This window comes from Dermacentor albipictus, chromosome 3 (assembly GCF_038994185.2).
Source record: "Dermacentor albipictus isolate Rhodes 1998 colony chromosome 3, USDA_Dalb.pri_finalv2, whole genome shotgun sequence".
NCBI classification, from domain to species: Eukaryota; Metazoa; Arthropoda; class Arachnida; order Ixodida; family Ixodidae; genus Dermacentor; species Dermacentor albipictus.
The window spans coordinates 171,337,043-171,363,604 of record NC_091823.1 but is presented as its reverse complement, the minus strand read 5'-3'; the positions used below and the strand labels follow the sequence as shown (position 1 = coordinate 171,363,604).

Sequence of the window (26,562 nt, the reverse complement as noted above, 5' to 3'; positions counted from 1 at the left end):
CATCACCGACATGCTATCCAAGTACGTTGCAACCGACCACCACGACTGGGATCTTCACTTACCATATGTGGCGTTCGCGTTCAATTCATCGCGTCACGACACCGCCGGCTATTCTCCATTCTATCTCCTATATGGCCGAGAACCCGCGTTGTCCTTAGACACTTTGTTGCCCTCGGCCACACGTTCAGCCACTGAATACGCCCGCGACGCGATCGCACACGCCGACCACACGCGCCCGCACCCGTCTCGAGGCCTCGCAGTAACATCAGAGACGCCTCTATGATTGCCACCATCGCGACGTACACTTTACTCCGGGTTCTCTGGTGCTTCTCTGGTCACCCGTTCGACGTGTGGGCCTTTCCGAAAAGCTGCTGTTGCGCTACACTGGCCCATACCGTATGGTGCGACAAGTGACCGATGTCACGTATGAAGTCATCCCCGCCAACCTCTCAGTGTCATCGTCGGCTGCAAGTGCATGACATCGTTGACGTGGCGAGACTAAAGCCATACCACACACCTTTCACCTCGGATGTGTAGATTAAGCACCGGGACGGTGCTTCTACTGCCGGGGGTAATGCTACGGAAAAGCCGCCACAGTGTGGCTGCACTGAGGAGAAAGAAGACGACGTGGCCCCACTTAATATAGCGTCGCCATCTTTGCCACCGTTGGTCTACGTGTAAATATATTGTAAATAAACTTGTGAATCAGCTACACGTAACAATATATATATATATATATATATATATATATATATATATATATATATATATATATATATATATATAATGAGAAGTCAACACACACTGACACCAAGTACAACATAGGGGAAATTGCATGTGCTTAATAAATGAAATAAAGTAATGATAAATTAATGGAAATTAAAGTGGATGAAAAAACAACTTGCCGCAGGTGGGAACCGAACCCACAACCTTCGCATGTCGCGTGCGATGCTCTACCAATTGAGCTACCGCGGCGGCGTTTCCCCATCCACTTTTTTGGGTATTTATGTGTACTAGTAGAACCCTGGGAGTGTTAGCCAGCGCCCCCACTCACAGACCTTGGCGGCGGACGTGGAACGTCTTTTTTTGCCGCAGGCGTCACGAGAACGTGATCTTTTCGGGTGAAGGCAACTGGTCAATAAACCCACATATGCTACCTGAAGGCATCAATGTTGCCGGATTCGAGACCCTCGTTATGTAATAAACGAGAAGAAAGGGGGTTAACCGAGGGACCCGATAATTATTAGTCATATAATGAGAAGCCAACAAACACTGAAACCAAGTACAACATAGGGGAAATTGCATGTGCTTAATAAATGAAATAAAGTAATGATAAATTAATGGAAATTAAAGTGGATGAAAAAACAACTTGCCGCAGGTGGGAACCGAACCCACAACCTTCGCATGTCGCGTGCGATGCTCTACCGATTGAGCTACCGCGGCGGCGTTTCCCCATCCACTTTTTTGGGTATTTATGTGTACTAGTAGAACCCTGGGAGTGTTAGCCAGCGCCCCCACTCACAGACCTTGGCGGCGGACGTGGAACGTCTTTTTTTTTGCCGCAGGCGTCACGAGAACGTGATCTTTTCGGGTGAAGGCAACTGGTCAATAAACCCACATATGCTACCTGAAGGCATCAATGTTGCCGGATTCGAGACCCTCGTTATGTAATAAACGAGAAGAAAGGAGGTTAACCGAGGGACCCGATAATTATTAGTCATATAATGAGAAGCCAACAAACACTGACACCAAGTACAACATAGGGGAAATTGCATGTGCTTAAAGGAGTACTGACACAAAAAAAATCCATGTGGTTTTTTGTGCTTTAATAAGTAGTTAATGACCCAGTAATCACGGCACGAGACCTCATTTACTTCAGAGCGCGACAGGTAATTATCTGCAGTCTTTTTTGTAGCGACCAGTCCCAGTTTCGGTTTCAGAGAGCAACGGAACGGTTCCCCGGGTGTGTAAACAAAGTGGTCACGTGTTCGCAAAAAGCCATGACGTATGCTCTGCCGCGCAGCCAGCGTGCGGCGCGCCGGCAAGCGAGCTTCGTGTTGCTAGTGGTCTGCTACGCCTGCACGTGGTTTGCCATGTCCTCGCCGTCGTCGTCGTCCTCGTTTTCGTCGTCCAGCGGCGACGATATCCTGCATGTGGGAGTCGCCGCCGTATTACACGTGGCCAATCACTTTCAATTTGACCCACTGGAGAGCAGCGACTCGGATATTGCGGCCGGTGACGGCGAGCACTAAAGCAGGAGACACACGGTACGATTCGGCGTCCGATCCGACGTGCGGCGCCGCATGCTCCGGCATGCGGCATACGATGATTCGGGACACACGGTGCGTACATCCGAAAGATTGAGCGGCGCGTAAGCTCCGCCCAGATCCAGTACTCCAGCTTGACTTCAGAGCCACGTCGAGAAACGCAATATAAACAACTCTCCACAACACTGCGTCGCTTTACGCGAACACTGCGAATAACGTTATGCCCCTGCGAGTGACAGAACACTTCACGACGGCGCGTCGTCCACTGACGACTCCGCTAACAGCCAGCGATAGGGCCGGTAGGCCTAGCAAGGCAGACGCCGCGGCCGACGGCGCTTACGATCCAACCCGAGCTCGTCGAAGAGCGCTTATGTTTGCCAAAACAATTAACACTGTACACTTAGGTCGCCCGTAATTAAATACAATTGGTTTACTCGACGCAGTCGTTGCGAAGGGCAAACGTGCAAGCAAAGCGAGCAGCCTCGCTCAGACGGTCGGTGTGTGCTGTCTGCCCGCGAAATGCCCTCGCGTCGCGTCTCCTGATCTCGCCAGTAGCTTAGTCCTAGTGTATTAGGCGTTGCTTTGAATAACAGGCACACGTCGAGATAATTTTACTGAACTGGTAACTATTTCGTGTCGGAAACAAACTGCAGCAGGCAAGGAAAAAAAAAACTGCGAGAAACCGGCCAGCCAGCGCCGCCTCCGTGGAGGGAACGTGACATGCCGGCCGCGCTGTCATTGGCTGCGGCCAGACGACGGTGCGGTTGTCGGACGCGTCGGACGATGAAAATCTGCCCGGTTTGTCGCACGCCGGACGTCCGATCCGGCGCTTCGGCACGGCAAAACACCTCGATTCCGGCTGCCGTTCCGGCGCGTCGGACGCCGGATCGGGCACCATATCGGACCGTGTTTCTCCCGCTGTAAAGCCGCATGGCAGCCAACAAAAATTCGTGACGTAGCCACATGACGTAGCGTTTTCTTGGCTATTTACAGACCCGGGTGATGTCAATGTCGCGAGGTGCTCTGTTTTACGGTTGGCTGCGCGCACGTACTTTAAAATTGATTTTAAATATGTTCTAAGCGATATTCGCCGCTGATATTTTACACACGATGTGTGTGTGACCCACTAAATCGATCTCACAAGTTATCTCGACTTCAAATTTTTGTGTAAGTACTCCTTTAATAAATGAAATCAAGTAATGATAAATTAATGGAAATTAAAGTGGATGAAAAAACAACTTGCCGCAGGTGGGAACCGAACCCACAACCTTCGCATGTCGCGTGCGATGCTCTACCAATTGAGCTACCGCGGCGGCGTTTCCCCATCCACTTTCTTGGGTATTTATGTGTACTAGTAGAACCCTGGGAGTGTTAGCCAGCGCCCCCACTCACAGACCTTGGCGGCGGACGTGGAACGTCTTTTTTTGCCGCAGGCGTCACGAGAACGTGATCTTTTCGGGTGAAGGCAACTGGTCAATAAACCCACATATGCTACCTGAAGGCATCAATGTTGCCGAATTCGAGACCCTCGTTATGTAATAAACGAGAAGAAAGGGGGTTAACCGAGGGACCCGATAATTATTAGTCATATAATGAGAAGCCAACAAACACTGACACCAAGTACAACATAGGGGAAATTGCATGTGCTTAATAAATGAAATAAAGTAATGATAAATTAATGGAAATTAAAGTGGATGAAAAAACAACTTGCCGCAGGTGGGAACCGAACCCACAACCTTCGCATGTCGCGTGCGATGCTCTACCAATTCAGCTACCGCGGCGGCGTTTCCCCATCCACTTTCTTGGGTATTTATGTGTACTAGTAGAACCCTGGGAGTGTTAGCCAGCGCCCCCACTCACAGACCTTGGCGGCGGACGTGGAACGTCTTTTTTTGCCGCAGGCGTCACGAGAACGTGATCTTTTCGGGTGAAGGCAACTGGTCAATAAACCCACATATGCTACCTGAAGGCATCAATGTTGCCGAATTCGAGACCCTCGTTATGTAATAAACGAGAAGAAAGGGGGTTAACCGAGGGACCCGATAATTATTAGTCATATAATGAGAAGCCAACAAACACTGACACCAAGTACAACATAGGGGAAATTGCATGTGCTTAATAAATGAAATAAAGTAATGATAAATTAATGGAAATTAAAGTGGATGAAAAAACAACTTGCCGCAGGTGGGAACCGAACCCACAACCTTCGCATGTCGCGTGCGATGCTCTACCAATTGAGCTACCGCGGCGGCGTTTCCCCATCCACTTTTTTGGGTATTTATGTGTACTAGTAGAATCCTGGGAGTGTTAGCCAGCGTCCCCACTTATGTACTTGGTGTCAGTGTTTGTTGGCTTCTCATTATATGACTAATAATTATCGGGTCCCTCGGTTAACCCCCTTTCTTCTCGTTTATTACATAACGAGGGTCTCGAATCCGGCAACATTGATGCCTTCAGGTAGCATATGTGGGTTTATTGACCAGTTGCCTTCACCCGAAAAGATCACGTTCTCGTGACGCCTGCGGCAAAAAAAGACGTTCCACGTCCGCCGCCAATTCTGTGAGTGGGGGCGCTGGCTAACACTCCCAGGGTTCTACTATAGTACACATAAATACCCCAAAAAGTGGATGGGGAAACGCCGCCGCGGTAGCTCAATTGGCAGAGCATCGCACGCGACATGCGAAGGTTGTGGGTTCGGTTCCCACCTGCGGCAAGTTGTTTTTTCATCCACTTTAATTTCCATTAATTTATCATTACTTTATTTCATTTATTAAGCACATGCAATTTCCCCTATGTTGTACTTTTGGTGTCAGTGTTTGTTGGCTTCTCATATGACTAATAATTATCGGGTCCCTCGGTTAACCCCCTTTCTTCTCGTTTATATATATATATATATATATATATATATATATATATATATATATATATATATATATATATATATATAGGCACCGTATGCCAGTTCCCGGGAACGTCTCCGTTATGCTAGAAAACTAGGTGATAGGAAATAATATCCTACAGCTGCGCACATCACGGCAAGCCCACAAAACCTTACACAAGGCACGCCTATAGCAAAGTGCGCTATAGTTTATTGCTGCACGAGCCGCCTAAACCGCACCAAATGGCCGTTGACGTTCTCACGTTGGTGAACAGAAGATAGAGAGAGAAAAAAAAAGAACATATGGCGGTTTCTCACTATCGTCTTGCTACGTGTAAAATCGATGGCGTATGTATCCGTTATCTAGACTGAATAGTTCCCGACCGAGTAGTGTGTCCGTACTTCCAGAAGCTGCTTGCGCGCGGCTTGGAGCACGCCGAAGGCTATTTTCCGCTCATCATCTCACTATCAGAATTTGCCTGGCGCCTGCCGTCTGCAAGTATCCGAGTTGACAGCCACGCGCGCTGCCTGTCGCCGTTGATGAAGAACACACGCGTGCTGCACGTACGCGAAAAGACGACGGCGGTATCCCTAGCACAGTTGCGACTGCTTTGGCACGACGCCGCGGCTTGACTAAGGATTCGGATTTGATTCGTGTCCTGTGCGCTTAATTAAACGACGTGTATGCCACGGCATTAATCCGACGCTGCACTATAAGGCATGCGACAAGCGCACAGAGGAAACCCCGTTTTGACTCAAGTCTTGAGTGTGCTTGTCGCGTAGTAAAATAGAAAAGTGCTCGTACCGCGAATGATAAAAGATTCAATGGTGACCGAGCGCCGATGTAACCTCGCAGCTAATTTGAACTTGCTGCCGACGAGTGCTGAGAGATGTGCAAACGTGGGTCCCGAAATCTTTACGCTTGTCTCCGAGTGCCGGTACCGATGCTTACTTTTAATGAACAATAGTCTTAACTGCGTGTGTTCACCGTCGGTTACCTATCGCTGTACAAGGCGTTTCTTCTCGCTCGACGAGGCCATTCCTTTAGACTCTGCTGCGGTTTGAACTTGGCGAATCCCTGCATTTTCCTTGTTAGTACTGAGTGTGCTCTCGCGGTGTCGTTTCGAGTATAACTTCGAGAAAGATGTCAGGCGCACACGTCCGCGGATGTGTCGCCACGAATCCATCGTGGCTCAACGACGCGCGTCGCATACGTACTGCGTGTTTCAGCGAACACTTTCAAGAATGTGTAAAGGTTGCCTCTGGCAGATAGCACAATTCTAGTTCACGAGTTCGAAGAGGTGGGCATTACTTGCAAAAAAAAAATGAAATGCATAATCGGTTTACTGAAAAGAAAAGACAAGTTTGAACTAATTACTGTACGACCCATGTTGCAATTTACGGATTCTAGCCGTGGAGTTCGCAAGGCGGGTCCGCTTGGAACGAATTGTCATGTTGACACCAGTGTCGAGATATTATTTCCCGGACTTCACTTACTTCCACTTACTCCACTCCTTCCGCTTAGTCTTCCACTTACTTTCTTAACGAAACGTCGTTTTATGCATCGAAGCACAAAGGTAACTGGAACGCCAATGCATTTATCCGTAAAGTTCCGGAGTTAATATCCAAGTGGTGTCATCTTGAGAATTCATTCCAAGTGGATCCACGCTGCGAACTCCACTAGAATTTGTAAATTGCAATATCGGCGGTAAAATGATTACTTCAAAGCTTTGTTATTTTTTTGTTAATTAGTCGACTGTGCATTTCAGTCTTTTTTTGTGCAAGTAATGTCCGCCTCTTCGAGTAGACCAGCTCATGGGCTAGAATTGTGCTATCTGCCATAAGCAACCTTTAGATGTTTTAAACACTTTAAACACTCTGCATATCGGCGCTGCCTGTCGCTGCGCCCACGGAAGCAGACATCCAGCTCGCAGCACTGGAGCATGGTAATCGAATAGCGTCGAGAGCGCCCGGGAAGGAAAGGCCCTCAACCTGAAATAACGGTACCTTTTAAGGAGCGCCGCCGCGCAACGGTGGGCGAGAGATGCGCGCGCGGAGACGTTGTCGGCGACGTCCGTCTCTGCAGCGGCGGTCTGCTCGCCCCGCCGAACACGTCTGATCCCTGGAAAGCCGCGCTTGCACGGGCGTCGAAGATCGGTCCGCTCCCGATCGGCTCGGACGGGCCCGCCGTTCGAAAACGATACACACGTGGACGGTGTGCAACCCGCGCAGGTGAGGGCGGCAGGGGTGGCGAGGAAGCTGCCCGGATCCGGGGCTCTATTTGAGGAACGTGGACCCCGCGTGGGCTAAACTTAGAGCGCCGCCCCTCGCCCTCATCGGCGAAGGCGTCAGTAAGAAACGCGGAACACTCACCCCTACCCTCCCCTACTCGCGGAGGGCTGACGTCGCGCGTTCAGCGCGCGCCCGCGCGCCGCGCTCGCTGTGCTGTACTTTTCGAAAAACGCCGACGAACCGACCGATATCGACTCGATGCGCCTGGCCGCCTGCTGCCCGCCGTGAGACGCTCGCCTCGTGCGCACGCTGGACGGGAACTTCCTTTTTATAGTCCCCAAATGTCGCCGGGAGCTGCCGACTCAAGTGGCGGAGCGTCTTTGACGCGAGTGGGACGCAGATAGGGGCGACCAGCGCGCGGTGGGCTGGATACCGTCAGCGTGATGTGGACGGCGCCGCTCCCGACGATGCCGATGTGGAGCGGCGTGGCGTGGCCCGCTCGAGTGTGAGACGCCTGCACTTTCCGACGAAGGGGCCGGAGCTCCCCGCCAGGTGATCGCGCCGGACGGTGGGGGATCCCGATGCAGTCGTCGATCGTGACGCGGAGCACGGCGGAGTCCAGAGTGAGATGACGTCGACTGCCCGAGATACCCCCCCAGCGACTCGAAAAGACGCTGCACGGTGCAGACGCTCTCTCCTGATGAACTGCCGACGAGACGTGCGCTCTAGTCATAACTGCGCACATCTTTATACTGCGACAGAAACTCGACCACTGCTTTCTGCGACGAAGGAGGTGCGACCCCCTCGCTGACATTTCTACAGGTGGCCCATTCCAGCGCTGGCTTCTTTTGCGAACGTCTGGTGCGTCAACTACATCCACAGAGGAGGTGCGTGTGGACATCGGTGCTCGTGTGTGTAGCAGCGAAGACTGCTGTTCGGACCCCCTACGTGGGGTTGTCACTGCCCGACGGAAAATTGTAAAAATTGTGCTAAAGAAGAAAACAACCCAATAGCCCGGTTTTCATGGCGGCCGTGTTAAGCTGACCGAGTGCTAGACCTGTCCGCTTCGAGGACCTCAGCGCGGGCAAGTTCGACCAGGGGAAACGACGATGGTCGGCGCGACCGCTGAGCGCTATGTACTACGGTCCCCGCCTGCAGTCTAGCCTGAGCCGACGGGCGTGGACCTCGGCCGAAGTCGGCGCCGTCCTCGATATGACGAGCGAGGACCCGGCCAACTCTTCTCCCAGCACGTCGGGCTACTCGACCCCGTGGTCGGCGTCGCTGCAGCGGTCTCAGGCGCGCCGCCGGCTCGACCACCTCGACGGCCGCGGAGGCGCGGACGATGACGACGACGACGAAGACGGGGGCACGAGCACGCCCACTCCGCGGCACCAGCCCACGGCGGCGGCGACGACGCACCAGCGACCCTCCGCCACCGATGGCGCGGACTCGTGGAGCAGCGGCGCCGACTGGAGGAGCCGGCTCCCGCGCCGGCGTCGTCCCGCGCGTAGTTCGGACCACGAGCGCGGCAGGTCTCCGTCGCACGCGCGCCAGCCCTGGGCCGAAGAGCGCCGCAGCCTGGACGCGTGCGACCCGCACTTGCTCGCCGTCATGGCGGCCGCCGCGCAGCCGTGGATCGCTGCCGCCGCCGCGTCCTCGCCTCCGCCCACCCCGTGCTGTTGCTCTCCGCCGCCGCCTCATCAAGCGCCGTACGCTCACGGCTGCGCCGCCGCACATGCTTGGGCCTCGCAGCAGCGTAGGCGCGGATGTTGCTGTAGCGGCGGCGTCGCTGCCGCAAATGTGAACTGGGCTCCGCAACTCTGCGGCCGCTGCTTTGCCGAGCCGCATCCGTCACCCCACGGCTCGCCCTGCCAGTCGTGGATCGGCGGTGGCCGTTGCAAGGTGCGTGCTGCGATTCAGCTTGACGCATCACATTGGTGTGCTAGGCGCGGCCACGTGACCCGCTCCGTGTGGCCGTACTATAGTGCCTGTATTCTAGACGCAATAACCACAAGTGCAGTTTGATGCGAGCACAATGCAAGTAGACAAAGCATGCTCGTAACATATTGATTAGCTGTAACTCTGTGATCATCACTTTTGTTGGATCTTGCCAGCTTCATTTGGAAACCCTCGTGGGCTTTTCTCTGTGGTCCACTGGCACCCTATGCTTAATGACTGGTACAGGAGGTTCTAGTTCATGGTATATCGTAAAACGTGCACCTTGTGCAACATAATATTGCTTACGTTTAATCCACATGATAGCCAACAGGTTCTAAATGAAGGCCACATAATTGTTGCATGGGAGCAGTAATCACATTTAAACTTATCATCATCAGCCTGGTTACGCCCACTGCAGGGCAAAGGCCTCTTCCATACTTCTCCAATTACGCCGGTCCTGTACTAATTGTGGCCATCTTGTCCCTGCAAACTTCTTAATCTCATCCGCCCACCTAACTTTCTGCCGCCTCTGCTACGCTTCCCTTCCCTTGGAATCCAGTCCATAACCCTTAATGACCATCGGTGATCTTCCCTACTCATTAAATGTCCTGCCCATGCCCATTTCTTTTTCTTGATTTCAACTAAGATGTTATTAACTCGCGTTTGTTCCCTCACCCAATCTGCTCTTTTCTTATCCCTTAATGTTACACCCATCATTCTTCTTTCCATAGCTCGTTGCGTCGTCCTCAATTTAAGTAGAACCCTTTTTGTAAGCCTCCAGGTTTCTGCCCCGTACGTGAGTACTGGTAAGACACAGCTGTTGTACACTTTCCTCTTGAGGGATAATGGCAACCTGGTGTTCATGATCTGAGGATGTCTGCCAAACGCACCCCAGCCCATTCTTATTCCTCTGATTATTTCAGTCTCATGATCCGGATCTGCAGTCACTACCTGCCCTAAGTAGATGTATTTCCTTACTACTTCAAGTGCCTCGCTACCTATTGTAAACTGCTGTTTTCTTCTGAGACTGTTAAACATTACTTTAGTTTTCTGCAGATTAATTTTTAGACCCAGCCTTCGGCTTTGCCTATCCAGGTCAGTGAGCATGCATTTCAATTGGTCCCCGAGTTACTAGACAAGGCAATATCATCAGCGAATCGCAAGTTACTGAGGTATTCTCCATTAACTCTTATCCCCAATTCTTCCCAATCTAGGTCTCTGAATACCTCTTGTAAACACGCTGTGAATAGCATTGGAGAGATCGTATCTCCCTGCCTGACGCCTTTCTTTATTGGGATTTTGTTGCTTTCTTTATGGAGGACTACGGTGGCTGTATCTTTCAGTATTTTTACATACGGCTTGTCTACACCATGATTCCATAATGCCTGCATGACTGCTGAGGTTTCGACTGAATCAAACGCTTTCTCGTAATCAATGAAAGCGATATATACGGGTTGGTTATATTCCGCACATTTCTCTATCACCTGATTGACAGTCTATTGACCATTGTTGAGTATTATAATCAACTATTGGTCTATTGTTGAGTATTATAATCAACTGTAGCATATTGTTTTGATCTACAGGGAAGCTATCGTTTATTTAATTTTCATCCTATTTTGTGCAGTTATGTGAAAAAATCACAGCCGAAGCATTGATAGCTAGAACAAGTTATGAGACAGCTATACGATGTGAGGGCAATTGTATTATCAGCTGCATAAACTGCTGTGAACATTCACTTGCTAGCTAAATTAACAAGCGCATTGTCGTGCGCACTGCCCAACACGAAGACGTCTCACTCAATGACCGCGCACACTCGTCAGAAAACTGGAATGCTGAAGACTGGAAGCAATGGCCAGTGAATTTCCCTTAGTACTGCCTCTCGCTTCAAAGCGAACTAGGTGCGCAAGAACACTGCAATCCTGAAGCCATCACCTATGTTTTTAAACTTACAGTACCCTTAAAGGCCCTCATGCGAGGATATTACATAGGGGGCCGCTGCATTTCTTCTGCGCTTTCCGCACACGCAGAGCCATCTTGCGGCAAACACAGAAGACCCCCTCCTCTCAATGTACGGCGCTGCCCCGACAGGAGGCGCGCCGCGCGCGCATTGGGACCGCTGCCAGGCGCGTCGCAGGACTCCCTCTCCCCTGACGACGCTTCGCCGTGCTCCCGGTTTAGATTACTATCTATCTCTCTGCCCGTGCCGATCACGACGTTTGGCTGGCGTAGATCGTTTCCCCTCCGAGACACCGAGTTCTTTGGTTCGTTCCGTTCGCTCAGGCGCACGTTTCGTTGCCGCGCCGAACGCTGCGTTGCTCGACGCTCACCGCGTGATAGGTGGGCGCTAAGTCCGATGCGGGGCGCATCGTAAGTGATCGCTGTGCCGTAGCGCATTGTCTTACACCCCTTGGCGGGTCGACGGGAACGCTGTCGCGTCCCACTCTTGAAGGCGAAGCTTAAGCGTCCTCCAATTTTTACATAGGGGGGGCAACAGAAACTTGTGCATGTAAAATATAGCACTTGCGCTTGAAATACAGCTATTAATACATTGATTATAGTAGAAACATGAAATATAAACGTGAAATAAAACTACATGAAATAAACCCGCAGAAGGAACATGAAATAAATAGTTAAATAACCGTTTGGCTAGCCTTCGAAACCAATGCATATTGCCTTCAATATACAACGCGCGCGGCCGCCGCAGCTGGAGTGGTAGTGCCCACTGACCTGCCACTTCCTCACCTCTCCCCATTCTTCTAGCCCCTGCAGGGGCGTCTGCATCAGCAGGCCCCTGCTGACGCTGCAGGTGTGTTGCGACACCATGCACCCGAGCACACGAGGGTTGGACCCTCCCGCGTATAACCGTGCGCGGCTTAGCTGTGTCCAGGGAAAAGGGGATCCTGGGGGTTGAGCCAATGCCGGGTGTTTGGACCGTCAAGGCCCCCTGGCAGAGGCTGCACACCTCTTTGGCGTCTGCTTCATGTAGACGGCACCTCCAGGCTGACCCACCTTGGGGAAATTGGCAGTCGCCTTTTTCTGTCCTCCTCTCCAATCTTCGTCTTTCTCTCTGACTTTCTGGCCCCTCCTGTCTTCTTCTCTCTTCTATTTACTTCCTTTCTCCTTGGCGGCAAGGGTTAACCTTGTGTGGCTATCCTACCTAGGGTACACCATATTTGGTTATAGTGACGGCGTACGACTGGCATCGTGCAGACTTGTACTCAAGCTCTGCCGCGTCCCCCCGTTGGGCTCCGTGGTGGGTGGTCGGCGCTGTTGCCGAGTTTTTATGTATTTTCATGGAAACTTCTTTCCCCCCACTTCCTGATTGCCCTCAGAAACGAGGGCGCACTGAAGATGTCTTCGAGTTTTTTGGATGCCAAATCCAGAACTTCGCTCGTTTTCATGTAGTTCACTCAGAAAAACCAGACAAACCGGTGCGAACCATTTCACCGTTCCTTGTTTCAAAGTCCCTGACTGATCTTTTTGGTCCAGGTTACAAGGCGTCGAGGATGGCAAGCCGTGACCTACTCTTGGAGCTCCGCGATCAGAAGCAATATGAAAAACTACCGAAGCTAGTGTCATTTGGGGAGAGCCACGTAACAGTACCCCGCACCGTACAATGAACACCACCCGCGGTGTTGTGTCCGACAATGATTTACTCGAGCTCACTGTAGCGGAACTCCTTAAGGGCTTCAGTGAGCAAAATGTGATCAATGTCAGAAGAATTAAGATGAGGCAGGATGGCAAACAGATTCGGACAAAGCACCTTATCATCACCTTTGGTTCAAGTGTCCTGCCCAGGTGAGTCAAGGCCGGGTACATCAAGCTCCGTGTTAGGCCCATATGTGCCAAATTCCCTCCGATGTTTCAAATGCCAGCGTTTCAGCCACAGTTCGCAGAGCTGCTGAGGCTGCCAAACTTGTGCAAAATGCAGTGCCCATGAACACACCTCCAGATCTTGCTAGAACACTCTCCACTGTGTAAACTGTGATGAGGAGCACGTCACGTACTCGCGCTTGTGCCCATCCTGGAAAAAGGAAAAGGAAATTGTTACACTCTAAGTCAAAGAAAACAAAAGTTTCACGGAGGCAGGTTTTATACCTGCCCAAGAACATCTTTGCCGATATGACACGTCAGGGGCAGCGACACAACAGCTTCCAGCAGCTGTCCGACCCACAAGTAGTGAGTCGGCAGTTACGCCATCTGCCCCCACGGCGGTTGCAGCCTGCGCAGCTTAGCCACCCCAGCGGAAGGGGCCATCCACCTCTGGTCAGGTGGCCTCAAAAGTCTCGTCCAACGTGTCGAGGCCTTCCCGTCAAACAAAGCACTTGGAAGAGCGTGTGTCCAGCGCATGGCAAGAGGCGATGGACACAACAACCAGCCAGACGGCACCATCAGCACCAAAGGAGTGACGAGCCTCTCTCGATCACTCCAAAAAAGACAAAACCCGTTTCACGGCTCCTTCAAAGGGCCCGTGAACTAATCCCAGTCTCTAAACATGCAGCACTAAACACATTTATCATAACGGAAACACAAATGCTATAGTGGAATGCACGAAAACTTCTACATAACCTCGAAGACATTAGAGAACTACTCCACAAACACAATACCAAGTTGCTGTATGTTCAAGAGACACACATAAAATTAACGCAGACCCACTTTCTAAGGCACTATGCCACTTTCCGCAAAGACCGTGATGATGCATTCACCTCCTCGGGTGTGTAGCCATAATAGTTGATAAGGGCGTTGCATGTCAGTAAATAAATCTCCGAACCCCCCTCGAGGCAGTGGCAGTACGAGCTGTGTTATTTGGTAAGCTAATCATGGTTAGTTCGATGTACGTCTCCCCTTCTTCTCAAATTACTAAAGCAGAGTTTGAAAGCTTCATCGATGAACTTTCTCCGCCATATGTAGTCGTTGGGGATCTAAATGCACATAGCCCCCTGTGGGGTGACACGCGTTCCGATGCGCGTGGGCGCCTGATAGAAAATTTTCTGTTTTCTTCAGGTGCATGTTTATTGAACAAAAAAGAACCAACTTACTACAATGTTACATAAAACATACTCGTCCATAGACTTGAGCATAGTTTCGAGCTCACTATTTCTGTACCTGGAGTGGTCTGTTCTCAAGAACCCCTATCGGAGTGACCACTTCCCAATTACATTAAAGCTAACAAAACCAGATGCATGCTCGCCGCATTTCCCTCGATGGAACCTCGAATCAGCAAACTGGGAACTATTTCGAGAACTCGGATGTTTAGGCGGGGATGAAATTTCTGATTTTAATATAGACGATGCTGTGGCATACCTAACTGGTTTTATTATTGACGCTGCAACAAAATGCATTAAACAATATAACGGACTGGCAAAGAATCGTCACATCCCATGGTGAAATGACGAAAGTCGAAAAGTGTACAAAAATCAAGAAAAGGCTTGGGGATTGTTTCGCAATTCTCCATCAGCTGAAAACCTTATTAATTTCAAATAGGTCGAATCGCAAGGCAGGAGAACACGTCGACGTTGCAAAGAGAGAGAGCTGGGAGCGGTACATATCTGGTATAAATTCTTACAAAGACGAGGCGAAGCTGTGGAATAGGGTGAATAAACTAAAAGGCTGAGAGACTAGCCCCTTGCCCTTAGTAAGTACCCAAGCAGATGGCCTGGAAGATCAGGCAGACTGTCTGGGTGAACACTTTGAATATATTTTCAGTGCATCTCATTACACACAATCATTCCTGATGTTCAAAGAATGCGCAGAGGGATAGCCCCTTGATCGGAAATATGCCCAAAATGAAGATTACAACCGCCCGTACAATTTAGCTGAGCTTAAGAATTCTCTTGCTTGTTACAACAGCTCAGCACCAGGTGGTGACCGTATCATATATGAAATGATCAAGTATCTCCACCCTGAAACACAGAAGACACTCCTCTCACTTTTTAATGTTATCTGGGCCGCTGGGTAAGTTCTGTCTTTTTGGAAAGAAGCTATAAGAATACCCATACTCAAACAAGGTAAGGACCCGTAGTAGTTACAGATCTATTTCTTTGACAAGCTGTCTCTGCAAGCTTTTGAAAATATGATAAACCGGCACCTAATCCATCTCCTTGAGAGCAACGGACTACTAGTTCCTTACCAGTGTGGTTTCAGAGAAGGCAGGTCGACCGCAGACCACCTTGTCCTTATTGAGGCAAATATAAGGGATGCCTTTATACACAAATAGTTTTTCTCTCCATATTTCTTGATTTGGAGAAAGCATATGACACCACATGGCGCTTTGGTATTATCAGAGACCTTTCCACTATGGGCATCCGCAGCTGTATGTTGAGTATCATCGAAAGTTACCTTTCTAACCGCACATTTCGTGTAAAGGTGGGCCATGCCTTGTCAAGGTCTTTCATCCAGGAAACCGGTATTCCACAAGGTGCTGTGCTAAGTTGCACACTCTTTATTGTGAAAATGAATTCTTTGGGCATGGCTATCCCACGAACAATGCTATAGATGATGTGCAGCTTGGTTTTAAATCATGCAACTTAACTATCTGCAAACTACATGTACAGCATGCTTTACATAAAGTGGCAAAATGGGCTGAAGAAAACGGTTTCAGGTTGAGCCCACATAAAAGTACATGCGTTCTTTTCATGAATAAGAGAGGAATTGTACCATGTCCTGCTATTGATCTCTCTGGTAGCAGATTACCTGTAAGTGCTGAGTACAAGTTTCTTGGCATCCTATTGGACTCAAAACTGACATTCATCCCGCATAATAAATACATGAAGGCTATGTGCCTTGAAACAATGAACTTATTGAAACTTCTATCAAGCACAACATGGGGCAGTGACAGGAAATGTCTTTTGAACTTTTATAGGTGTCTTGTTGGCTCACGTCTTGGCTACGGCGCTATAGTATATCAGTCCGCTACACCAAGTGCTTTAAAGATGTTGGATCCTGTCCATCATTTGCGAATCCACCTCACAACCGGAGCCTTCAGGACAAGCCCCGTACAAAGCCTTTATGCAGGAGCAAATGTATGGTCACTCCATCTTCAGAGATCATATAGCAGTTTTACATATTTCCTTGAAATAAATTAAAACCGTGAACATCCCTCTTATTCATGCATAAACAATATGACTGCTGCCATACACTTCTATAACTGACCTGTAGCGAGAAGGCCGCTCTCATTGCGTGCAAGGAACCTTAGTGAGGAAATGGGTGTTCCGGTGCTTGAACATTGTCTTACGGCTCCAGCGAAACTGTTACCACCATAGCAGTGGCAGTGGACAGAGTGTGACACATCCTTTGTAGGGATCACTAAACATGCGCCATAGACACATATTAAGATGCATTTGTTAAAGCTCCAGTACAAGTACTTGTGCACAGAGTTCTACACAGATGCTTCTACGTCACATGCCGGGGTGTCTTACGCAGCCATTGTTCCATCCTTCTCAGAATACGGTGTACTGCACCCTGAAACAAGTATCTTTACGGCTGAGGCCTACGCACTATTGTCGGCTGTGAAGCATATAAGGAAATCAAAACTCCAAAAATCAGTTATATATACAAACTCCCTAAGTGTTGTGAAGGTCTTGATGTCCTTCTGTAAGCACGAAAATCCAGTAATTATTGAACTCTATTCTGTCCTGTGTGAGGCGTATATATCTAACCAGCATGTGATTATACGGTGGGTGCCTGGCCATAGGGGCATCGGGGGTAACGTTCTAGTGAACCAGATGGCCACATCAATTGTATCGCATGCTGTTAATCCTACTGCTCCCGTCCCTGTCACAGATCTGAAGCCCCTCTTATGAAGGAAACTGGAAACTACTGGCAACGCTTGTGGGACTTGGAAACGAATAATAAGCTGCACGTAATAAAGCCACAATGAGGTTTTTGGCCTTCTGCAAGAAAATCACGTTGAACAGATGTCATATTGTGTCATATAAGAATAGGACACATATTTGGCGCCCATAACTTCTTACTCACTGGAAACGAGCCTACAACCTGTGGTAGATGGGGGGAGAAGCTGACCGTCCTTTACGTCTTCCTGGAATGTCGGGAAGCTGAATCTGAGAGAAATAAACATTTTCCCTTAGCATACCGGCACCACATCCCCCTTCATCCTGTAATGTTACTTGGCCCAGAGCCGCTCTTTGACACCTTGCGCAGTCCTACGTTTCTTGAAGAATGTTGTGTTACATGTTATTGGCCCCATACATTCATAGCGCCTCGTCTCTTCAGAGGATGCCGCTGTGATAGTTGTTTCATATAGCACATGCCTCTAGGTCTTTGTGTTTTAAAGGGGCACTAAAGGTTACCAGAAAGTCAAGTTAGAGTGATAAAGCAATGCTCTAGAACGTCTAAGGCGTCAGTATAATCGCAAACAGAGCTTTAGTAACCGAGAAATTGAGGTAAATGCATGACACGTTTTGAGACCCCCAGTGACATTTTGGTACTAGCCCGATGACGAAAGCACTCCTCATCATAATTTATGTCACTAGTACTCAACTACTCGTATTAAAAAGATAATTTCATTGGATTACAAGACGGAAGAAAATGCTACTTGTCTACTTCGATTCTAAGAAAAAACATTTTGACGTTACCCTTGAATAGTATTGGTGATCGAAAGGTTTCGTTTTCGCTCGACTCTGCGCGCTTAACTTCGCGCCGCGCGCACTTTGGTGTTTCAGTTGTTTCTTTATCGCGTCATGCTGCGGTGGTCCTGCTGGCTCGCGAAACTTGCATTTGGAACAATCAGCGAGAATGCCACGTCCATGTGATGTCCTGAGATGCGCGAACGGTCCGCGGAACTTGGCCAAGGGCAATTGCAGCGGTGAATCCAATGTTACTTATCACTGTGTGCCAATGACTGAACCTCTCCGTTCGAAGTGGTTAAGTGCCTACCTCTGCCACAGCGCGCTGACAAAGAGCCAAGAAATCATGTAGTGTGCTCGCTGCACTTTCCTCCAGAGGATTACGAGTTCAACGTCGACTTACTGAAGTCGCGTGAAGCACCTTTCAAAGCAGGCCGTAGTCGTAGTAGTACGCAACGACGTTGGCAGCGCGAGCCCTCAACAGCAGGTCACGTTCATCAGTGCTTAAATCGCTGAACTCGAGCCCAGCGTCGCGAGCTAATCTGTTGTTGTCAGGGTCATCCGTTGCAATGAGCGTCGAAGTTGGCGTCATAAAATAAAGAACCAGCTTATCGTCGTGCGCTTTCCCTTCTGCTAGCCACCACAGTTCCGCTTTCACGCTACTGTCGGCTCTGTTTCTGGGCGCGCATTTGCGTTTTGTGCAGAAAAGTCATAGCGCCGTCTGTGGGAGGCGTTTTACTCACCGACAGCGCAACGTCACTATGAGACCATGACGTCAATACTCCTCGATCGGGCGGGTGATTTGAACTGCGCTAGAGGTACGCAGACGCTTCAGAATGCATTTTCTCTTAAAATAAGTATCTTCTTCGCACGAAACAAGCATTTTGAGGCTTCTGGGATTGTATTCCAACAGTCCACGTTGACTTAATATTAACCTTTAGTGTCCCTTTAAGGGCTCTGGTGAGGCAGCAGTGCTCTAGGCAATTTTAGCATTTCATATATTTTGTATATTGCATCATTTTTTCCCAATGCGTTGTAGTGTTCTTAGTATATGTCAATAATCATTGCCATAATTTTGTTACGTGTAGATTTTATGCAATTTACACCAACATCTTTAGGCCCCTTTACAGTCACGTCGCATTAACTTCACAGCACCCATCAGTCCATTGCGAACTCATTAATACTAGCATGGCGCTCTTTGGCCATACCTGGCCCTTGCGCCATTAAACATCAAACATTCATTCCAATCATCCTAGCGCGTGAAGTAGCGCCAACTCTGCCACCTTCCCTCACTTCGCACTCATTTCTTCTAGCATGCTATCGCCTCTTTTACTCACCCCTGGATGGTGGTGCCCCCTTGTCCGTTGCAGTAACAATAACAGTAAAGGGGAAGAGAAATGCAGCCATAATGAAGCACAGAGCGCTATGGGTATACAATAGGTACAAGGTGCTACGGGGTATGTGGAAAGGAGTAATGGTTCCAGGACTTCCTTTGGAAATGTGGTTGTTCGCTTGAAAGCAGGGGTACAATCGGGACTTGATGGGAACCAAAGGTCAGTGGGACGCCTCGCATTGGGCGCTCACGGGAAGGCTACAAATGAAGCTGTGCAGGGCATATGAACTGGACTAGTTTTGATGTGAGGGGAACTCGCAGTAAAATTGATTATGAAGAACGACTAAGGAATATGAAAAAAAGTAAAAGGGCTGGGAGAGTGTTGAGGTATCTGCACAGGAAAAACATTGATTCACAGTGGAGGAAAAGAACTAAGAAGCTTACCGACAAGTATGCAGACAAGGTGGGCAACACAGCAACAAAGAACGTCAAGCGGAAAGTCAGAGAGGCTGAAATAATCTCATGGGTGCCAGCAATGGAAAACAAACCTGCCATGAATAACTACTTAAGAGGAAAAAACGAAAGCAGGAAAGAAACAATTTATGATAACTCAAAAAGAAGCTCATTACTTTTGGAAGCACGATCAGGATGCCTTAGAACATGCACCTATAAAGCGAGATATAAGAAGGAAGAAGAAGCATGTGCTTGGTGGTGGTAAAGCTAGGGAAATGATGGAGCATGTTTTATTAGAATGTAAAGACATCTGCCCAGCAGTCGATTTAGGCGCCACTGGCCTCCTTGAAGCCCTTGGGTTCAGCGAGAGCAGGGGAAAAGTAAACATGTCCGCAATAGAGATTAGAAAGAGTTGATTGGAAGATTGGTGTAAAAAAAGTAGGGAAACAATAAAAAAATGGAGGCATACAAAGGCAAAGTTCACAATCAGGGGTCAGAAAATTTGGTTGTGGGAGTTCATCATGTTTTTTTTGTTAATTTTTTAACCTAGGTAGGACATTAGGCAGTATAAAAGCAAGAGCTTGGTGGCGCAACGTATCGCCCCATTCCAAAGGGGACGCTCATAACACCCATCCACATCCATCCATCCAGCGTAGCTGACGCCGCCGCGGGTTAATGTGGGGGATGATAACATTTAATTTGGCGCTTTTGTTTTAGCTCCTATTTATTTCCTGTCACACTAAAACTAAATGAGTCTCCGTTGCAGATGGCTTTCAAGATACAGGGGCCCCGGCGCACGCATCCACCCGCGCTTCCTGTAGTAGTCCGAGTAGAGCGCGCCCCCCTCCCCTCCCCCGGAGCCTTGCACGCGGAAGGCGTGCTTCCTCCCTGCTTTCCTCCCTTTCATGCGTGAGATCGAGCTGCGATTTCCGGCTAACTCTCCGCCGCTTTCGCTCGCACATACAGCATACAGTGCGCGGTGATGGTTTTATCACCCTTGTACTTTATACGGAACGTCACGGCGACGACGACGGCAGAAATGCGCTTGGAGTGTTCATATAATTGCTATCACAATAAAATGTATTTGGAGTCACGACAGGGATAGTGTGGGCTTACATGTTCGCATCTCTTTGTACGGGTTTTCGCTGAGTGCGGTTTGCGAATTGTTGCAAGCAGCTGTGAAGCACGGCTGCCCCAAAGTGTAATTCAGAAATAAAAGCTACAAATCTGTTTTCAGTACCGTGCGCTGACTGTAACAAGCTCAGTTATACAGCTACATTGTTTACGTGAATGGAAGTGGTGACTGAAGCCACATCAGCCATTCGGACATGATGGCTTCGCCTAGAGCTTTACAATAAACATTAAAATTTGTTACGTTAGGCACTCACTGTGCGATCTGGCTGATAACCTTATAGCATTCGGTGGTGTTCACGCGTGCTTGCATTGAAGTGCTACATGATTTATTTACTTACTTACTTACTTACTTCATTTACCCTCAGAATAAGAAGGGCTTCCTATTTAGCCAGATCACGAATGGGGCTCACGTGTAAGGGCTGCAGCGTAATTTAAACCAACATCGTCTGAACAACTTTGTATGCTTACTTGTACCGTCCGATTATTTTATGAGAATGCAAGTGTTGTTTTGAAGACCTTAGCGATTAGATTGCGGATGCTGAAATTATCTTCACTAAGTAGTTAAATGAAGAATACTCCATTAGCGCACTGATACGGTCCTCAAAGAACTCTCGTGATGCAAATAAAGGCTCAGATTGGTCGCCCGAAAAATAATCCTAAATATTCAACAAAAGACAAAAAAATCTTACATAAATTCTCGCAGCAAAATAAAATTAATGAAGGCAATTGAGCACTCCACCTTTGGTTTAAGGCAAAGTTAATTAAGGTACCGTTAATTATCATAGAGTTAAGGCACTCGACTCGCGACCTTCGGCATGAGTCATACCCATGTCTTTTGGTGGAGGTCGAGCCTAAGATCTTGCCTTGTGCACATCTTGTGACGAATATTGTTGGTCACATCGTGGCGCTTCTGCTGATGTGGCCACTCAAATCACGTGACTCGGCCAGTGGCGCCACCAGACGTTGCCACACTTCTGTTAATGTGGCCACAATGCTTTCGCATTCATCCACGCAGGGATAACTATAAGTGCTCCTTGTATTTTTCTTCCTTGAGTTTTGTCATTGGGCATGTTTGTTGTACGAGGACGGGAGTATAAGTGAAAAAATACTATATTTATTAGTGGCACGAGCATCAAGTGACACTCTTGTTTCTTGCGCAGCACTTCCAGTTCACCTCCTAAGACGACCGGGGAGGAAATTCAAAATAAATCAGAAGAAGTGGAAAATATAGTACAGTACAAAATTCATGGGTTTCATAATAGATATGATATCGTAGCATAAGTTTAGTTACAAGTTGAGTTACTGAAGTGTCTGGAAGAATTAGAATTAATCAAAAAACACTGAGACGGCCGGGGTCGAATTTCAAAATTAAAAAAAAAATAGAAAAAGGCGGTACAGTACAAAATACATGGGTTTCATTATAGATATTATATCTGAGCATAAGTTACAAGCCGAGTTGCTGAAGTGCCTGGAATAATTAGAATTAGGAATCACTGGGACAACTAGGGACAAAATTCAAAATAAACCGGGAAAAATGTTGAATATAGTAAAGTACAAAATTCATGGATTTTGTTATAGATATGGTATTAAAGCGTAAGTTTAGTTACAAGTTGAGTTACTGAAGTGTCTGGAATAACTAGAATTAATTAAAAACCATTGTTTACCGCACGCCAAACCACAGAATCGTAGAGTTTAGAGACCCGCCACGTGAGCACAACTGGCGAAATTCCTGGAAGTAGAAAGCAGGAGTAATGACGTCACTAATTACATCACACACAAGAAGATGGCATGATTAATGGAAAACAGCTGCCTCCGAGTTGGGTTCGTGCATTGTGTTCGCCCAAGGTTAACCTAACGAACATTTACGATTAACCTAAAGAAAGCTGAGGTGCGGGTGCCACTAAGAGACACCTAAGTGAAAGATTAGGGTCGCCTACCATTTATTTATACATTAATTTTCTTTATAGCGATTACCCAGGCAAAGTTTTAATGCAGGCAAGAGCTTATGCTCTCGCCTTTCCTTGCTCGCGCAATAGCACGCACAAGGAACGTGCTGATAACACAGCTTGGCTCATCCAAGAGCGAGGGAGACGTGGCATTGCTGCGATGCCCTCTCCCTTCACGCAATGCCTGACATGCCAGCAGGTGGACCCTTTCGCCCGCTTTGCTCTGTCAACGCGTGCGCATGATGTGACTGTGCCACATCATGGCATGATGTGCCATGATGCAGTTGCTTGCCGCACAGTGGTAAAGGTTGGGAAGTGATATTCAAGCATTGTTTTTATATTGGCAAGGCAACATGCCAATGGTCCATCAAAATCCACAAGACACATTTCGCTGGCTCGCCAGAGGCACCCCGCCTGTGTATTTTTCATTTGCATGGACGGGATCGTAATCTTGTTTTTTCCACCGATATCTACGTATATGCTCACAACAAATATTTTATATAACCCATTTATATTCATGGCGGATGCGACTTCCCTATAACGAGGTTCGGCTTTAATATATTGTCATGCATACATTATTTTGCTATTTTCCGGTGGCTATTTTTCACCAGATTATCACGTCTCATGAAGTTCCTAGAATGTACTACCCTGTGTCTTTTAATCAAGCGGCTGTGTTAATATACAGCATCCACATCGCGCACATGCAACCTGATTAGGTTCTCCACAGAACATGCCACAACATCATTCAAGAACTTTCGGATACGAAACCTTCGCGTTCTTGCCAATATTTTTTTTCTCTTTTATTCACTGTCACTACAATGTTGCAGCATGTGTAGTGAGACAGCCTTTCTTTCTCTTTTGTTACTCTGCTCCAAATGAAAGCCAAAAGCATTCAGACTGGGATACATAGCGCAAAAAAAATTACACAGGGACAAGCAGAACACAGGACGAGCGCTAACTTTCAACAAATGATTTATTGCAGCTGGTGAGTATATATATACTCACTGGGACGCCACTACAATAGAGCAGACTGAAGGGAAGGAGGAAAAGACAGTCATGTGACTACTATGCCCAAAAATTCAAGCTCTTTCCTTGATAAAAATATAGACGGCGTGCTAACGCACTCTTCACCTGCTCTGGCTATCTCAGCTGCTTCCACAATTTCCCTCGTAATCTTATTCCTGTGGCGATAGACAACAACGGTTCGTTCGAAAAGCGGGAAGCAAGGAGCGTTCGCGTCACACTTTCTACAATGGGCAGCTAGATGCCCATCTATTGCAATGCTCTCCACTTTGTTGCTATGCTCCGCCAGACGCACGTTTAAACATCTGCCCGTCTGGCCCACGTAGTACTTCCCACACGAGAGTGGGATCTTATACACAACATTGCGGGTGCATGCAACAAAAGGATCTTTGTGCGCGGTAGCGCAACCAGGCTTTGGTTTCCTCATGGGACAGCTCATCACACTCAACCTCAAGAGTTTGTTAGGTGCTGTAAACACAACGTTTACACCAGAACGTTGCCCGACCTTTTTTAGGTTGTGGGAAACCTTATGAAAGTAGGGAATTACCGCCACTTTACGTTTTTCCCTTTCTTCTTTCCTTTCTCTTACGTAGTCCGCTCTCTGCTCATCGCTCATGCGTGAAGTTAGTTTCTTTTGACGATGCAGGCCTTCAGCAACCGAGATAATGATATGTTTCGGATAGTTCGCTGCTTCCAGACGAGCCACCTGCTTACTAAGGCCTTCATCTAGTAAGTGAGCACATGACTTAGATAGAGCGCATGAGAGGAAAGAACGTACAATGCTTCTTTTTACGAGTTTAGAGTGTGCAGAACTGTACCTCAAGGGCGGCTTGTTAGCTCTGGGCTCATATACCCAACACACGTGTTCGGCTTTGAAATGCAAACGCAAGTCTAAAAATCTGATATTGCCTTGCGCTGGAAATTCAGTAGTGAAAGTAAGTGGCCTATAATACTCATTGAAAGAGGCAAGAATACAGCTAACAGCAGGGTTTGAACAGTCAAAACGGCAATCTACCTGAGAACTGGCAGCCGGAACAAGTAGTGATCTATCTAAAAATACCAAAAAATCGTCTACATATCTAAAAACCTTCAAAACTCCCAAATCACCCACCCGCGCGGCAAAAGCCTTGTCACAACGAGCTAAAAACAAGGCGCTATGCGCTTTTTTTTGCGCTATGTATCCCAGTCTGAATGCATACCACCAACACGCCCAAACTTCTTCCCTGCGAAAGCCAAAAGAGCTGCTGATCCGACGCAGTAAAGGAACCTAAGTGATGTCAAGCTTGTTCGAGTTAGTGAGGTAGCAGCAGTAGCGGATGGCATGAGCACAGCCCCTTCGCCAATAGCTGTTAATTACTTGTCAAAATTTTCAGGATGAAGGCGATGTAGGAAGCTCATCGAAGAGTACGATAACTTATCTAAATGTATTTAAGGCTTCACACCCCTTGTGTCGCTGTGACACACCACATGGTCTGAAAAGTAGTATGAGATGCTATCATACACTTCTCTCTTGGAGTAAATGTGGTCACTGTCACTGTGTTTGGGCGAGTCAGCTTCGGAAGTTAACTCGAGATCTCTGGACTCTGTCAGTTCATGCAGGCGAGCTTGCTTCTAATGGTGTGCTTCTCTCGATTTCTTCAGTGTGTCAACACCCACAAGCATAGCGCTCGGTGCACCCTCCACACTTTCACGCAGACCTCTCTTTAGAGGTGTGTAGAGACTAAGCAGTCAGAATATTTGAGTAAAGTTCGGACTTGAAAAAGTACAGCTCGCTACTTTGATCAGGTGGCGGCGACAGTGGGAAGAGACCGCGCTGATCGGGCAAACAGCATGACGAGCGCCACCACATGGCAGGAACCAGAAGAGCAACACTCCGTGCTGCAGCTTTCGAACTGAAAGGAATCTAAAAACGTTGGTTTTTTTAGGCATACAGCCGATGCACGTATGGAGTCAAAACGAAACTAATTTTTGCCACAACTGCTGCGTAGGAAACCATGGCCGCTATCAATGTGATCATGGGTGGCGACTACGCAGTTATGGAAGCCCGCGGCCAATGCAGTGTTATGCGCAGTGGTAAACGCAAGAATAAAAGCTTTAAAGGCACGAATAGGCACGAAGCGTTACGATGTTGCTATCATTCACGTACAATATCCGCTTATGACTATGGCGATGTCAACTTCGTCACTTCGTTTCAGTTGGATGCTAGCACCGTTTTTTGCTCTTTTGCGTCGCACATTTCCAGCTCTTTCTTGCAAAAACGCATAGCTTTCGAGATTTACGGTTGTTATGTGGCAGCCATGACGTATAAGCATAGCCTCTGAGACGTATATTTGTACCGGCCGGCCGTGGCTTCCGGCTGCCTATTCGGGTTATAATTATATCTGGAGATTTCAATCCAAAGCACAACACGTGGGGCTACTCGAAAGCAGACACCAAGGGCACCAAGCTCCTAGAAGCCATAGAGCGCCACGAATACACTCTAATTATTGTACCAGGTATGCCTACTCGAATAGGAAACAGCGCCAGCAGGGACACGACCCCTGATCTCACTGTCACCAACGATACCGTGCGAACAAGCTGGAGGGTCCTAGACGACTCGCTGTGTAGTGATCACTACATTATCGAAATCACCAGCGCCTCGGCCAAACTGCGCCGACCCCTAGGGAAAGCCAAAATTACAAATTGGCCTAAGTTTAGGGAGAGGCAACAGCTCGATTTGGATACAAGTCCGCCCTTCTCGGAACATCAAGGCTGCTTGACCACAATCAAGGAG

General features: G+C 48.2%; 1 protein-coding gene across 4 annotated transcripts in view; it reads left to right on the top strand.

The window, feature by feature from the left end:
• Liprin-beta (liprin-beta) overlaps positions 1 to 26,562 on the top strand; it is a 135,444-nt gene that overhangs the window by 19,105 nt on the left and 89,777 nt on the right. The window contains exon 1 of one of the 4 annotated variants that reach the window (XM_070536282.1): positions 7,551 to 9,279. The exons of 2 other annotated variants lie outside the window; for them this stretch is intronic. In XM_070536282.1, the coding sequence (XP_070392383.1) occupies positions 8,512 to 9,279 (768 nt within the window). In that variant the 5' untranslated portion in view covers positions 7,551 to 8,511. Of the gene's footprint in view, positions 1 to 7,550; positions 9,280 to 26,562 lie in introns of those variants that run through there. One more of the 4 variants, XM_070536281.1, reaches the window with a different exon arrangement.